This window comes from Lethenteron reissneri, chromosome 14, assembly GCF_015708825.2.
Source record: "Lethenteron reissneri isolate LAM-NWPU_2019-01 chromosome 14, ASM1570882v1, whole genome shotgun sequence".
Classification (NCBI taxonomy): Eukaryota; Metazoa; Chordata; class Hyperoartia; order Petromyzontiformes; family Petromyzontidae; genus Lethenteron; species Lethenteron reissneri.
In genome coordinates, this window is record NC_083792.1 from 868,869 (window position 1) to 885,643 (window position 16,775).

Below are 16,775 nucleotides of genomic sequence, written 5' to 3' on the forward strand. Positions count from 1 at the left end.
TCTCCCAGCCAGCAACACGTTTAATCTGGCCTTGTCTCCATCTTTCTCGTGTGCTGTATATCCCTGTTAATATCGATGTCTCGCTTTGTCTCTGTCTTTCTCATTTCCCTCTCCTCCCTCCACTGCATCACCTCCCCCATGTCCCTCCAGCTTGGTCCCCGCCCTTCACTCCCCTTCTTCCATATTCAACCAAAACACAGAGCTTACTAGCGTCTCACCTCTTCTGGCGGATCTTGTTCCCACAAACCTGCACTCTCCTTTACGTCGTGCGTGTGCGAATACACCGTGAGGATGAAATGTAGAGCTTAAGCGCACCTGTGCCTAACTTTGTACGTGCGTGTGTTTAGTTGACGAACTTTAAATGCCTCTGGCAATATTCCTGAAGCACTCCGACACTCGTTCTCCGCACCGCTGTTGCTGTGCTCAGGCAGCACGGATTCCCCCTTTGTAATATAGTCGGACAGTTGGCTAAGCGGGATCATCCGCGTAATAAATCAAAATACGACAATGCCCTCGCCAAACGTGTGGGGGTCACGTTCCTGAAAAGCGACGTGGTTGGCACTGCTCAAGTCTTGTGGGAATAGGTTAGGGCAACCGCGGCCGTGCTCACACTTGTCAACACCTCGGTTGCCTTTCCCTTCACTAAACACAAATAAAATACACAACATCAATGTTCAAATAAACGATTAAAAACATTAAAGTAATGTTTTTTACTCTAGATTTGAAGTTTTCGTGACTGCAGGGATCCATACTCTTTGGTTCTTTCGGTAAAGTCACGTCGGTATAAAAACAGGACCCTGCGGGGTGGTCTGGTAGGAACGAATAACCAAAGAATATAAACATAATGTATTATGACACTTGTTTAGCCAGGAAAGCCCCACTGAGTCTAAAGGTTTTTGTAGGGTCCTGCCAAGTGTTTGCAGTAGGGGGCGATGTTGCTACACCGAATCGGACGATACGAAGGGAGAGTGTGAGGCCTAGTTCTAGGCTTTAGGCCTAGCTGTAGGCGTTAGGCCGCTGTGAGTTAATTTGTAATTTAAATGTTTTAATTATTTATGTAAAAGCTTTACATGTAAATGTTTCTATTTAAAAACATCAGGGAATGTAACATTGTAAAACATTAACTCCCTTTCACACACGCGGGGGTACGATACGAAGGGAGAGGTTGAGGCCTAGTTCTAGGCTTTAGGCCTAGCTGTAGGCTTTAGCCTGCCGTAAGTTAATTTTAAAATTAAATGTTTTTATTATTTATGTAAAAGCTTTAAATTTAAATGGTTCTATTTAAAAGCATCAGGGAATGTAACATTGTTAAACATTAACTCCCTTGCACACACGCAGGGGTACGATAGGAAGGGAGAGTGATAAGCGTAGTTCGAGGCTTTAGGCCTAGCTGTAGGCTTTAGGGCGCTGTGAGTAAAATTTGAATTTAAAAGTTTTAATTAAAAGCTATCTCAGGGAATTATAAGGGAATGTTACACTTGTTTAGCCAGGAAAGCCTCATTAATTTAAATGTTTTAATTAAAAGCTATCTGAGGGAATTATAAGGGAATGTTACACTTGTTTAGCCAGGAAAGCGTCACTGAGTCTAAAGGTTTTTGTAGGGTCATGCCAAATGTTTGCAGTAGGGGGCGATGTTGCTACACGGTCGGACGGACGGTCGGACAGACGGACGATATAATCTATTGTAGGCTGGTCCACTTCGTTCCTATCAGTATAAATTAAATTAAATCTCGACGTTTCGATCGCAACACAAGTGACCGTCATCAGGCAGAACCGATACAGCAGGACAACTGCTGATTTAATCGAAAGAACCAAAGAGAATGTTTTTTACATTTAATACAGAGGGTTGGAAGGAAGAGGGACTTTGCCCACCCTCTTGGTTGCATGCTTAGGGTCCAGGATTAAGGGTAAATTGTATGCAAATAAACACTAAAGGTCAAGAAACGCGGAATAATACGTAGCAATATGACAACGTCCAGACGCTACACCAGTCACGATGCGAGAGAGAGAGTTGGTGGTTGGAGCTGGGGAATAAGATGATGCACGGAGGGCACGCGAATTACAAGTGCCGGTCGCCGTGCTAAACCGTGGATACACAACACTCCATACCGACGCGGTTAGCAAATTGGTATGCCAAAGGAAACCAATGGATCAAAAATACCGCGGATTTAATAAGCGCGGTTGGTAAAGGATTGCTGTAAACTTAAATGTTCATCCTCGCTCTCCTCATTCCCATCCTCCCTTTTCCCATTTCAATCTCTCTTGCCTCTTCCTAAAGCTCTCTCCCACTTCTTGTCACGGTCCCTTGCTCTCCATTTTTCGTTTCACTTTCTCTCCATTCTATGCCCTTTCATTCTCTCCGCCCCTCTCATCTCCAACTCTTCCACTGTCTCCCTCACCTCTCTCCTCTACCTCCATTACCTCCCTCTATCTCCCACCCACGTTTCCCTCCATCTCCCTCCCTCACTCTCTCTCCCTCACTTTATTCAATCTCCCTCCACCACGTCCCTCTAACTCGCTCCCACACCTCACTCTCCCATTGCATCTGCGTGGCTGTGGCGATTGGGACGGGAGGTGGGTGGCGAGGAGACGTGACGTCAGCACGCACGAACCCGGATCAATGCTGTGGGATGCGGGTGACGTCATCACGCAGATGCGCTCTGTGGCACCAACACCACGCTCGCTCACTTGGGAGCGCGACACCTAGGCAGACAGGAATCCACCCATGGTGGTAGCCAGCCAGAAGAAAAAAACATTGTTAAATAATCGAGTACATTTGCGATTGGCACTATCATAGAACGGCGCTATAATGAAGGCAGGTGCAGCAGTGTTTCACAGTCTGCAGTAGTTTCACAGTATGGGGTGTGCTGTGTAACCCAACTGAGTACAGTAATTTGCAGGTAAACGTTCAAAGTCGTAAACATTGGACCATGACGCCGGCACGCAATGGCCGACTTGTTTTGAATAAAGTTCACTGTTAAGAATATAGTATGTTATGGTTATTATATCCGCAGTATTAACCAGGGTGGCCCACAGGAATCGATCCGCGAACTTCTGCAACAAGTGACGAATGCGCTCGCACTGAGTATGTGCATGCTTAGGACAGCTATTAATGGCAGACATGGATCAGCATTGATGACATGGAGTTGGATGAGGGCAGGGTGGAGCACTTTCGTTCATATGACCTTGGGCACGAAGCATAACCTGCTGTGACACGGTTCAGAAACGCGTGGTCATGAACAAAATTGGGACAAAAACTAAAAAGTGCGCAAAGAAGCGTGGAGAGATGCATGCCTGGAATTACATTGAAATACACGCAAGTACAAGTAAAAACTGTTAACAACGAACTTGGGCAGGACGCGTCATGGCTCGAAGCGGTCATGACCGTTTGTCAAGACTCACGGAGAAAGGCAGCCAGCCAAAGGAGGGAACGTGTCCGATGGGACGTCCACCGTAGAAATGGAGCAATAAAATCGGCGTTGTTTACAGGTGCTGGGGTGGATTCATACATTTCAGGAACGCGGGAGATGGCGACAGCTTGGACGACTTTCATTCTGCAGTGGACTACAGTATTCATAACATCTGTGAAAAAGAGCTTTATAGCACATCGGATTCCTCCAGTATAACTACATATCCTGATAACTAGAAGCTATCCTGTGGTACTGGCTCTCACTCGATCCTTACCAAACACCACTTACCAAAGACTTAGCAACCACCATTGACACCAATCACGCTCACAACCTCTCCCACAATTTCAATACTCGATATATATGACTCTCCAGAAACTCACCACTTACCTTATATTCTTGCGACAGAGCTGTCAACGTTTATGAATCTGGGTTATTTTGGAAAATAATACATATAAATGACAATAAATTACTAAATAATTGTCGGTTTCTTTTTTATAATTCAACATATGTGCTATGCAAACTATGTGATTGGTTTTAATCTTATGAGCAAGGATGGTTCTAGGTGTAAATGTGAAATATCTGAGCTCCACGTTCACGCAAACTCACCTCTCAGCGAGGTTATTGAGTAACGTGTTCACTCACGTGTGGCCGCGCACAAAAATTGGAGGTGCACTGTGATTGGCCGAAAAACACGCGGGATCCAGCCGGTCAGCCAACCACGATGAGTTTCATAGATCGCCGATGATTTTAAACAGCTGATGCGCGACGTTAGTCACGCGCTATCCTGTATCGTCTAATGCAGACAATGTCCGCAAGTGTCTGTTACACATTGCTAGGAAAACCGCAACAAATCTTTCATAATATTAAGTGACGTGTGGCCTTAGAGAGGCCACAGATTAAAATATTGCTGCCACATTGCATTATGGGTAGAACTGTAGGGAGGTCACTGAAACCGTAATACACAATTCGCTTAGTGAAGCTTCCCTGGGCCCAATGCTCTTTTGATAGGGCGAGGGGAGCTCTTGGGAAATGTGAGGATTACGGTAATGTATCAAAGGCACTTGCAAATAGTTTAAGTTTCTGAACCTTGGAAGCCGGGTGGAGGAAGCCAGTTTTTACGCGTCTTTAGCCATTACAGTCCAATGTTGCAGTGCAAGGAGTCGTCGCTGCACAACACGTTACTCAGCGGGGAGTGAACCACTCACTGCAATTCACCACCTTCACCCAAGATCGATCCACTGCTGATTGAAGATATCTCCAAGCAGCCGCCATCTTGCACACGAGCCGGTCTCATCGCTTCATCTCCTCGGTGGACGTCCTCTTGGATGCGTTGCTTACCTTATCTGCCACTCCGTCATTATTCCTGGCCATGTATGTACAGTAGAACCTCTGGTCACGACCATAATTCGTTCCATAACTTTGGTCACAACCCGATTTGGTCGTGACTCGAACCTAATTTCCCCATTGGATTGTATGCAAATACGATTAATCCGTTCCAGACTCCTACGAACTGTATATAAAGTGTTTTTAAAAAAATTTTAAGCACAAAAATTGTTACTTATGCCATGTAATTCACAGTGTAATAGTAAACTAAATGTAAAAACATAGAATATCACTGAGAAAACCTTGAACAACAGAGACAACTAACATTGCCACGTAAAGGTTTAGAATCGTTGAACAAGATGATTGTTTCGTCTGCTCCATCAGTCGGTCGATTCTGAGAGAGAGAAAATATTCATATGAGCAATTAATGTTTCTATTGAAAAGTAAGTTAACAGTAATATTTGGGTACAGTATTGTTTTTGGAAGCATTCACCGTAATATCGTATGAACGTTTACTTCACCGCATCATAGTGTGGTGGTCAAGGTTGACACAGCTCACACAACCTAGGGGAGGGTACGTACCGGTCTGGACCGGTCCGGACCGGCAGGGACGAGAGGACTGTTGGAACCGCTCTGAGGGGAGGGGGCTGGCGAGAGCCAGGGCCCCGAGACACCCCCGCCCCTCAGAGAGGGGATATATAAGACGGCTCCCGGAGAGCGGGAGCCAGTCCATCTCATCTGAAGCTGAAGGAAGGTGCTGCCGGAGATCCTGGACCCCAAGCCTCGAGGATGCCGCCCCGCCGGAACTGAGTGGGCTGAGGCTGGCGTTAAGCATCCCTGGGCTGAGTAGCTGTAGGCTAGGGAAGGAGAGTAGTAGTAATAGAGTGGAGGCTGTACCTCCCTAGGTTGTGTGGTTGGGCTGTTCCCCCAGTGAGTCAGGATGACTAGCTGTTATTGAAATAAAAGTGTGTGGCCTCTAAAAAAGTCTCCGTCTCATTCAAGATACTACAATAGTATGAATGATGCGAGAAGAGATTAACGGGTTTTAATGTTAGCGATTTACGTACTCAGCGCTTTCGCTCTCTAAATTACGGCTTGAATGAGGGGGGAGGGGTATGACTACACTCACAAAATTAATATCTTACTAGGAATTTTATATAACAAAATATATATATATATAACTGTTACGCTTTGTGTTGTTTGGCGTTGACAAAAAAAATGGCGCGGAAGGGGAAATCGGCTGCGGCCGTGTTTGATCGTCACCCGAGTTTGTGTTCGTGACCAGATTAAAAAAATTTGTGAATTTTTTGGTCGTAACCCGATTTGGTCGTAGTCAGAAGCGTTCGTGACCAGAGGTTCTACTGTATTTTAAACTTCTTTCACACTGCAAGTAACCAACCGCGCTAATCGGAGGTGTAGGAATCGCCCATCATCCCTTCTGAGCCATAACGCATTATGCCCAAGCCCCACTTACGTTTCCTAAGTTTGATCTCATTAATCTGCGTGTCCTCGTGCTCCTCTTTCTGTCGCAGAGTGTTGAATGTATGTATGTTGAACTTATTTTGCACCCTACGTAGCCAACCATGCTACAGACAACAGACTAAACACAAACAGCAGTTCTAAATCAATGAGTTTTCAACATATATTTTAAAGTGCATAGCTCCAGTGGCTTCCTAAGATCGAGTTGTTCTAAGCATGCATCTCTCTGTGTTTTGAGTGGTTTTTATTAATTTACCAATTTGCATACAGCATTACTGTACTATAGACATTTGCAATTGTGATGCCGCCGCCGCGAAGCCGCTCGGCGGGCGCCCCATCTACGACCTTGCCATCACCAAGCGACGGGGCCGACCCCGCTTCCCCCTCACCGCCCCCCACATAAACACACCCTTATATATTTCCCCCCATAGAGCTCCGAGGGGAGATCACCTGGCCGGCAGGTTTTCACCCGAAAGCCCTGATAGGGATAATCTTCACGGTTTCCTGCGGCCAGGGAATTGAGCGACCTCCCCCGATGCTAATTCGCACCGCGGCGCTGTGACCTGGGTTGAGATTGCATGGTCACGGCGGGGGCTGTCCAGCCACCACGGTTGAAACGCACCCCCCACACACACGTATCGGCAAGGCAGGCAGGGGTCCGCAGCCACAAACGAAGGGAGAAGCCAGGGGGGGGCAGCATGTTTAGCATAGCAGGTGGGCTCGGGGATCGTCGCCGCGCAGCAGCCCACGGCGAGCCCTTTGTTACGGAAACCGCGGCTGATTAGCATAGCAAAAGCGCACGTGGACCACCGCTGGCGCCGCAGTCAGCGGCGGACCCATTGTTAGGGAAACCGGGAATGCGGCTGAACAGGCATGGCGACCTGATTGGCCGAGAAGGCCCTCGCGTCGGCGTTCTTTGATGTAGGTAAACGATAAAAGGGGGGCGCAAACAGGTAGAGCGGTCTCTTGATCCAAAAGTCGTCCCTCGGGACGGTCTCCAGCTCGGCCACTCGAACGTCCGTGTGACGCGTCGAGGTGAGCAGCGAGGACGAGATCACCAGAGCGCCGTGCGCATCTAACCGTGAGTAAGAGGAGGGAGAGTATTGGGATTGAGGCTAGAAAAACCAAAACCGCTTAGAACCTATCAAATTAGATAAATCGGGTACAGACCCTTGGGCGATAGTGTAGGCCTGCCTTGCCGAAACATACTGACCCAACAGTAAATCACAGTCGGCCAATAATATATCATTAATAACACATCGCAGCCTTGTGTGGTTTGGACGAGCGAGTGCAAGCGTGTGGTGCTGTGTGTAAGTACGCTCATATCGTGTGTAGTCAGTGCTCCACGGGTGTGCGCTCGTAACGAGGGTGGTCGGTGTTGAGACGCGTGCTGCGTGAGGGCTCACACCCACCGCAAACACCTGTTCCACAGCCCCTTTAAACGAGCGTTATCACCCGCTCACGGCGGCCGCGCGTGTGCGAGCAACGCCACTGCCCTCCGACCTCCGACCCTCAGCGGCCATGCGATTTATAGAGCGTGCTCGGAGGTGAGCAGTAGCGTGCGGGTAGTTATTACCAATGTGTGAGGGAAGGCACGCGGAGGGGGTTCGAATGGACAAAGTGGCTAAGGGCCAGCCGAGAGTTATGTCTCACAGAGAGGAATCGGGGGCAGTAGCCCCCAAACAACTTTTCTATACATTTAAATATAAAATTGCACGTCTAATGTTAAACAATATTCACTTTTAATACACACACTATGGTACAATTTAAATACTTAAATTAGCACTGCTCTGGAGTGCAGTGTGTGTCTTGGGAAAACAGCGCAACACCTGGCACGAAAGAAAGTGAAGTGGGAAAAGTGCTGTGGGGAACGCTGGCCCCCGGCTCCCCACCCCCCCCCCCCCCCCCCGGGGGAGGGTTGATCTCAGGAGGGCTGCTGTCTCCTGACTCCTCACTCGTGTAAGAGCAGCTGATCCCTGATTCCTCTCCTCGCGCCGCGGCCCCTCGAGTCCGCGACCCCACCGTCTCCGAGTCCGGTTTGTGGGGCATAACTCGGCGACTGGCGCTCGGCTGCCTGGAATTAATCCTTTGCTCCTCTGCCACTCAAACGCGACGTCTCTGCTCACACAACCACGCGCACCAATCACACGCGCGGAACAGGGGGTCAGGGGTCAAAGGGCAGTGACGTCACTTGCACACGTGGCTGCCGAAGGTGGGTAATGAAGGTTATTTAATGGGCCGTGGGGCGGGTATTCGGGATTAGTTTTCGAACGAGTGTTGCTGTATGCTGGGAAATTAACGAAGCACGCTAATCGTCCTCTGGCTCCTCCGCGCAATGATGAGTAACTAGCGACAGGATTCGCGCACCAGACTCGGGCACAACGGTCGCGGTACTCGACTGGATGCGCGCGTAGGACTCTTGCGCAATGATCGCCCCGATACAGTTATACATACGCCAATCTCCGCGTTACAACGAGCATACGCCTCCACGCACTCACCCCACACTCGCAGAAACCACACGAAACTATTTATTGATTACTAATGGTTTATTCCCCGCGCACCTGATACTGAATATTCCGGAGCCTGAAGCCGAAATTGTGATGCCGCCGCCACGAAGCCGTTCGGCAGGCGTCCCATCCCCGACCTCGCCACCACCAAGCAACGGAGCCAACCCCTCGTCCCCCTCACCTCACCTCACATGAACACACCCGCACGCATTCCTCCCCCCCCCATAGAGCTAGAAGGGGAGGACACCTGATCGACCGGTTTTTATCCGAGAAACCCTTATCGGGATTAACTCTCACGGTTTCCGGCGATCAGGGAATTGGATGACCTCCCCCGACGCTACGTTGCACCGCGGCGCTGCGACCGGCCTTAATATGGTGTGGCCGCGGCGAAGGGCATTCGGCCACCACGGTTGAAACGCATCCCCCCCCCACACCCCCCCCCCCCCCCCCACGCGTCGACGAGGCCAGCAGGGGAAGAACGGGACAGCATGAGTAGCAGGACCGCAGGGGCTCTTGCGCATAGTCACGGAAGGTTAGGATGGTTGCGCTTGAGCGCGCAGGCACAATTGTTGGGGTGGGTAAATGATTGAGCTGAAGGTATGAATAATCGGGAGGGCGGACGCACGCGGGGAGCCGTGCACAAATTCCCACGGCGCACCTTTGTAATGGACGCCGCCGCATAATCTGCAATAACAAAGGCATGCGTGAGAAAGGAATTAACTTGCGGAACGCCGCACTTGCGGCACATCCGATTAGCATATCGAAGGCGCACGGTACGTGGGAAGGGGGTAGGGGCCCGAGTCCGGGAATTAGGATAAAAAGGAGCGTAGCAAGGTAGGGAGTCTCTTCACTTCTCGTCAAGAGGCACGCGTTCAAGTCGGCTCCCAGCTCTGCCCTCCGGACGTCCGTGTGACGTGCCCGGACGGCATAGAGGAAACCCACAGGACGCCGAATACTTCGACCCGTGAGTAGCAAGGTGACAGGGTATCATAAGCCGATAAATAGGGAATAGGTCCAGGGGAAGTAGGATAGGCCAGCCTCGTCGACTCACTGATTTAACATCAATTCGCAGGTAGCATATAATAAATCATTAATAGCGAAGCGTGGCCTCGTGTGATCTTGTTGAGCAGTGTGTCACGTGTGGAGCTGTGTACACAGCGGCTCGTCACGTGGGAGCACTGCGTAGAGCGGCGCACGAGTGGGTATCGCGTGTGCGCAGGTGTGTGCGCTCGTAGCGTGGTGAAAGGGTTCGGTGCGCCCACAGGTACCAGCTCCGTCTATCACGCAGGGACTCGCGCAGGGTGAGGGCAGCGTCATTCGCCCTCCGACCCCTGACCCCCGTTTAATAGCGCGTGATTCATGGAGAGACAACGCAGCGTTTACAGGTGAACGAGAGCGTGTGGCGAGCTATGCCTCTCACACGAGCTCGGGGAGGGACGGACAAGGGAGGGGAGCCGTCGGGCGATGAGCCCAGCGATGGCAGCAGCTGCTCGCAGAGTAGCGAGGGGTCGACGAACAGCAGAGCCCCTGCCATAGGCACGGAGCAGGGAGGGACTTCGGGGACCAGTGGCCCTAACAAAATCAGTGGGGTTACTAGCCTGTTCACGACGGTCTAAACCCAATTTTCCCCGCCTTTTTAGACATCCTCTCGAGGAATTATCACGCTGTACTCTACCTCTCTCTCGTACTCACAGTTTGATTCGTACGGAGCTCCTGCGGGCCAGTCCTTGCTGCACTGCGACTCGTCACACGGACGTTCGAGTGGCTGGAGAGTCGACCCATCGCTGACTTGTGCTGGACACGAACTAACTCTATCTATACCTTCCCTCGCCTTTTATTGTTCTTTACATCAAAGAAAACCTGGCGCTGACCCGATGGTCTTCCCGGCTAATTAGATTGCTCTGGCTCCTCCCGCAGAGCCTTATCTCTTGCATCGGTGCTCTCAGCGCCGTCCGCATCCCAATTTCCATATCAAAGGGACGGCCGCTGGGCTGCTGCTTTGGTACACAAGCACATTTGTCCTGCCAATCAGACGCCCACCCTGGTTTCCCGCCGTTCGTGGCTCTGCCCCCTACCTGCCTGCTAACTCGTCTGTGTTGTGGGTGTCTTAACCGCGGGGGCTGTGTAGCCTCGCCGTGACCGTGTAACTCCACGTTAATTCACGGCGCCGCAGCGCAATTTTACCTGGAGGAAACCCCGGTCAATTCCCTGGCCTCAGGAAAAACCGTGGAGAATGTCCCCCCACGAGGAGGGCTCCTGAGTGAAAAACTGTGGGCCAGGCGACTTCCCCGCGAGGCTCTATGTGGGGGGGGGTGCGGGTGTTCGTGTGGGGGGTGGTGAGGGAAGAGCAGCGTCGGCCAGGCCGCTCGGTGGTGTGGGCATCGCGGGTGCGGCGCCGGCAGAGCGGCTTTGCCGCTGTGGCATCACAGTGCGTGGCGCGGTTCTGTGCCGCTTCGCTCGGGAAAAACAAAGCCGAGCCGCATTGCTCCTGAGCCGTTCGTGCCATGGGGTCACGGCTCTGGCACGCTGCAGACTGCCGAGCCGCCCTAGCGACTCATTCTGTTGTTTAAGTGTGAAGGTAGATTTTACAACAGAATAACTTTTATTAAATTTTTTTTTAAATCCGTAATTGTGGAATGCGTTGTTTTTTTTCTGCTGGCCGAGTCGCCCTTTAAAAATAGCTTTTTAGCTCTACGGGCTTTACTCAGTGGGAAATACACTCCTGATTCTGATTGAAAATTAGGAACGCGTGCAGCCATCCTAACATTTAAACACTTAGGCTTTCGCGACCAATAATATCCATAGTGGTTTTTTGGGTTAGCTTTTGGGTTTATAATTTATATGAATATATTAACTCCCCCTCCCCTCTGTTCTTCACACCTCATTGGCTCACAAGTGACTGAAACAGAAGGAAGGATTTCTCCACAATTCTGGCTCTTGCCTGATGATGCTGCTGGTTGTTGTAATTACCGGCGAAATGTCACGGTACTAGAATTGTAAATGTTTTAGTGGGTTTACTCTCCAACACTCAACCGGTGTGCTGAACTAGGAACTAAGTGGCACGTTTTGTTTACGTGACAAACCTTACTAACTGGCTGTGTCGGTTGGTGGCGGGTTTTTACAACACATTTATATCTATGGGCTCTCACTCAAAAAAATACTAACATTTTAAAAATGAAATGATCTGCTGGAGATTGTTTGTATTAATATCACTGGTTTTAGCATTTAAAGAGCATTTTTTTTATTTGAAGGGGGAGGGGTATTTTTGTTAGTATAACCGTCACTTTATACTGGAGGTATAATTAATACAATGGGTAAAACAAACATTTCAAGAAAATTACACTTGAGAATGACTATGTTCCTTCCGTACATAGCGTTGCTCTCGTTTAGCATGATGTTCACAAGATTATAGAAATGTAGCTGCAATGTGTCGTATGATTATGCAGGTCAGGCTGCATTGCTGCATGATAAGGCTTGAATCCAGTTTGAGAAGACAGCCATCCTCCGTTGCATGGACAATTGACTAACCGCGAAAACACAGCAGTTCTTTGAATTCGTTCTACTGCTTATATCAATGAACGTATGGTCAGTGATGAACGCATGGTCAGCGTGCAGAGGACCTCAGGACAATAACCGCCCCAGTACAAATCGTGTTTTATGAATGGAATAAAGATCTCGGAAGAAAATTTTAATTTGGGAGTGCTGTTCTTCGTTTGTTGGCGATGTGAGCACTTTGCAAGCAGGAAAATCAAGAATCTGAGCGTTTGAGTTGTCGTCCTGGGGAGAGGAAAGTATAAGCTGGATAGAAACACGCGAGAATCGGTTATCAAATGAGCAGATGACAAGTGACTGGAAGGTAACTGTGAAATTTAGTGAGGAAATGTGATGAGGCAGATCATGAGACTTAGTGGTCTGATAAAGATGTAATATGGAGGGTTGATTAAGGGAGATAGACGTCAGAATCACATGCTATGCATATCTCAAGAGCACAAAGGATGCAGGAGTGAATTCACGTGCAGAACTGAAATAAAAGACACTCGATTACATGAAATGGTGGAATGGAAAAACTTTACTATTTATTGTATGTGCACGGTGTCAGTTGTCATTTAGTGATAAATCTTATTTTGCCGGTCACTGGGTAGGATTCAGCGCTTCAATGTCCTCTTTCCAACGGCAGAGTTCTCTTCGCAAACTGGTTTCACACCTCGCCACTTCTTTGAAAAAAAATGTTTCTCACGGCTCGCAGTTTTGGTCCTGGGTAGGTCACGTAATGATCTGGCCACCACCACCAGGCACAGCCAAAAAAGTAAATTGTCAAGAGTACACGCATTTAATGTGCCGCCAAATATTATTTCCTCGCCTCACGAAAAAGTTGAACAATTCTCACAACCAAATTTTTGCAGTTGGATATAATTAAACGAAGCTTTAAAATGTGATCCTGTAAATAGCCGCAGGTTTTCTCTGACACGCTGAATCGGCGGCAATGCGCTGGAGGACGCGTGCGTCGGTGTGGTTCGCTCTACCGATTGGTGATGCGCTGGTGTACTGTGTGGGGAGCGGTGGTGTAGCGGTTAGCACACTACACTATGAACTCGGCTAACCGAGTTCGATTCCCGCTCAGAGCCAACACCAGTGACGATTATCTTAACCAGTCCTGGACCTCCTCACCTCGGTCGACTCAGCCTCAAATGAGTGTGTAAAAACATCGCCACTGGGGAGCCAAAGGCGGCCGGGCGTGGTGTTGGCCACCCACCCCCTTGTGTACTGCGCCGGCCTTTATAGGTGCTCGCTAATAACACTTACCCTAACAGCCTTAAAAGCTATACGGGGAATCTCTGTCTTCATGTGCCGTGTGTGTTGCCAGCAGCGGGCCCCTTGACACCAGGACATGCTGCGTCGGTCACGGGCATTATTTGACCTTTATGCCCTCCCGCCTGCCCCAAACAGGAAATCTGACACTGCTAATCTTTCAGGTTATTCTAAGTAGATGTCACATCTTCTACCATGTATTCTCAATATATATTTCTCAACAGGAGGTGGTTCCTGTCAGGTTTTTTTGCAGTAGGGGGGCGATGTCGCCGCTGCGTGATCCCAATCGAGTAATTCGCAGGTAATTCTTCAGCATTGGGAATGTGATTGGCCAATAACGGTGACATTGTGTAGGGTATGTTTTTGTAACTATGGGAGGAAACGGGAGAGCCCGGAGGAAAGCCATGCAGCAGAATGGGAGGAGAACAAACAAACTTTACGCAGAAAACGTGTCAGGCCCTTCATGCCGCGAGAAAAGGGTGTTACCACTGTGCCACCCTGCCACCCTGGTTTGGTGCGGAATGGTTACATTGCAGTGTGCCTACAGTGGTTGAATGTAAAGTGGTGTGACGTGGCATCACGTGGCGTTGTATTCCTTTGTACGTCAGTACGTGGCTTCATGTGGTGTGGTTTGTGGTTTAGCAGAGCGTAGTGTGGTGTGGTGTCTAGTTGAGTAGAGTGTAGCGCGGTGTGGTGTGTGGTTTAGTAGAGCGTAGCGCGGTGTGGTGTGTGGTTTAGTGGAGCGTAGCGCGGTGTGTGGTTTAGTGGAGTGTAGCGCGGTGTGGGGTGTGGTTTAGTGGAGCGTAGCGCGGTGTGGTGTGTGGTTTAGTGGAGCATAGCACGTCGTGGTATGTGGATTAGTAGAGCATAGTGTGGTGTGTGGTTTAGTAGAGCGTAGCGCGGTGTGGTGTGTGGTTTAGTAGAGTGTAGTGCGGTGTGGTGTGTGGTTAAGGAGATTTTAACGCGGTGTGTTGTGTGGATTGGTAGAGCATAGCACGGTGTGGTGTGGCACGGTGCATATTCCAGTAACTGTATAAACGATACATTGCGGTTAGACGCAGCCTTGTAGGACCAAGCGTAATGAGCAAGCGATGCCACGGACCATCGCTGTGATTATGTTGGGAAACGTGGCGCGCGGGGCGGTGCGCCGTCACCGCGGTGCGGTCACGGGCGCCGCTCAGAAGGGCTGCGCCGTCACAAACAGCGTGAGGCGGAGCACGCTGCTGCTGCTGCCGCTGCGCACGTACGGCTGCACGCTCACCATCTCCACGTCCAGGATGATGTCGCGCGGGCCACTCAAGGAGCGCAGCAGCGTGAGCACGGCGCTGTACGGGCCCGTCTGCTGCTCGCGCGCACACACACACACAACCGCCATTCGCCACTAAGTGGCGGTGACGTCACCACGACGCTTGTGCCAGGCCAAGTGCACCTTGAGGCCACGTGAAGTGTCGAACGCCCACTAGCAGGAGGTCACGGGGCAGACCCAGCAGGTGCCACTGGTCGACTGACCGAGATGACCGAGATGACTGGCTGATGCACCACCTTTGCCCCCTACTGTACCAACTTGCTGTGCTTTAGCCACCCGGCGCTCCGCTCGTTGTTGTGAGCGACGCTCCTCTGCCCTCCGTTGTTGCTGGAGGGCGACTGCCTCCAACTGCCCAGTAGCGTCCTTCACAAGCCTCCTCCACTGAGGCCAATCTTGACACCGCTGGTACCAGTCATCGGCAAGTCCACTCAGCTCCACGTCTTCCTGTACCACATCACTCCATCTCTTCTCTAACCTGTTTAGCCCCCTCGATCCGGCCGAACAAAAGCTGTTTAGGCATGCGGTGGCTGGGCATGCGGGCTACATGACCCAGCCAACGCAGCCTTGCCTGCCGGAGGAGCTCACCGATGGGACTTTGCCCAGATCTTTCAAGGATTTTTGAGCTCCTCACACAATCCAGCCTGGTTAAACCCAGGATGGATCGTAAGCAGGCCAGCCTAAATGTTTCCAACCGGCGAACACACACACACACACGCACATATGAAGATAGAGATCCCCCATGTAGCCTACATGGGCTGTTGGGGAAAGTGCCGATTAAGGCCGGTGCGGCACATGAGGAGGGTTGTGTTGCCACACACTGCACAAGTTATTCATTTAAGACTGAGTCAAACTGTTGGGGGCAAATTCGATTTGCGAGTAGCACCTATTCAGGCCAGTACATAACATGAGTGGGTGCTGTGGCGAATATCATGCCTGGCCATCATTGTCTCCCCGGTGCTGAGGTTTACACACTGCACCAGGTACTCATTTGAGGCTGAGTCGACCTAGGGGAGGCGCAGGACCACTTGACACATTCGTCATCGATGTTGATCATGAGCAGTGTATCAAACTCGGGTCGCCGGGTTTGTAGCGAAGCGCGATAATCGCTGTGCCACTACACCCTGCAGTGGGCACAATGCACGCACGCACCACACACGCATTCACGCACCACACACGCACTCACACACACACTCACGCATGCACCACACACGCACTCACGCACCACACACGCATTCACACATACACGCATCAATGGCCGTGCCCACTGGGGGGCCGAGTGCACCGAGTGCATACATACCCGGAGTGAGAAGTACGCGCCGTCGCTGCCGGGCGTGTCGTGCAGGTGGAAGGAGTTGCGTGCCCCCGGGTAGCGGGTGGCGGCGTGCACGTGGTACACGGTGGACTGGGGCCTCCGGTCCGGGGACAGCACGGCGTAGCGGTAGCGCACCATGTACGGTCGGTTCCGGCACGCGGCCAGGTCGCGCGGGCACACGCACGTGCTGCGATCGCGCAGCAAGGAAATTTGGGAAGAGGTTGAGCAAATCCACACACGCACGTGCATACATGCTCACACGCACACTTGCACGCACACACACATGCGCACACGCCGACGTACAGGAGTGTAATGAATTGGATTTTGACGATACCGGCCAGGTGGCTCAGCGAGCGACTCACAATCAGAAGCTTGCGAGTTCAAATCCTGATTGGGAGTTGACCACCCATCATCCCTACAAAGTCGATAAAATGAGCACTGTGTGGGGAAATCAACAGTGATTGTGTACCGACAACGCGGATACCACTATGGTGTGGGTGTAGTACCGGCCCTAGAGGGGCTCGGTCAGCGCTGATTGATAGCGCTGGATGGCACCACGCTCGGCGTGCAATGCCAGCCCTACAGGACAGGGTGTGGAAGTGCCGGCTGTAGGAATGAGGTTATTAGAG

The 16,775-nt window shown here is 50.8% G+C and overlaps 2 protein-coding genes across 2 annotated transcripts in view; both read right to left on the reverse strand.

The window, feature by feature from the left end:
* SETD3 (SET domain containing 3, actin N3(tau)-histidine methyltransferase) overlaps positions 1-2,629 on the reverse strand; it is a 42,548-nt gene extending 39,919 nt beyond the window's left edge. The window contains exon 1 of the mRNA XM_061551217.1: positions 2,613-2,629. The gene's annotated coding sequence lies outside the window, so the exon portion shown is untranslated. The remainder of the gene's footprint in view (positions 1-2,612) is intronic.
* A 9,741-nt stretch (positions 2,630-12,370) lies between these two features.
* Positions 12,371-16,775, reverse strand: part of LOC133342214 (EGF-containing fibulin-like extracellular matrix protein 2) — a 37,986-nt gene continuing 33,581 nt past the window's right edge. Inside the window, exons 9-10 of the mRNA XM_061551214.1 lie at positions 16,132-16,333; positions 12,371-14,870 (exon numbers count right to left, since the gene is read on the reverse strand). Of these exons, the coding sequence (XP_061407198.1) occupies positions 14,706-14,870; positions 16,132-16,333 (367 nt within the window). The 3' untranslated portion in view covers positions 12,371-14,705. The remainder of the gene's footprint in view (positions 14,871-16,131; positions 16,334-16,775) is intronic.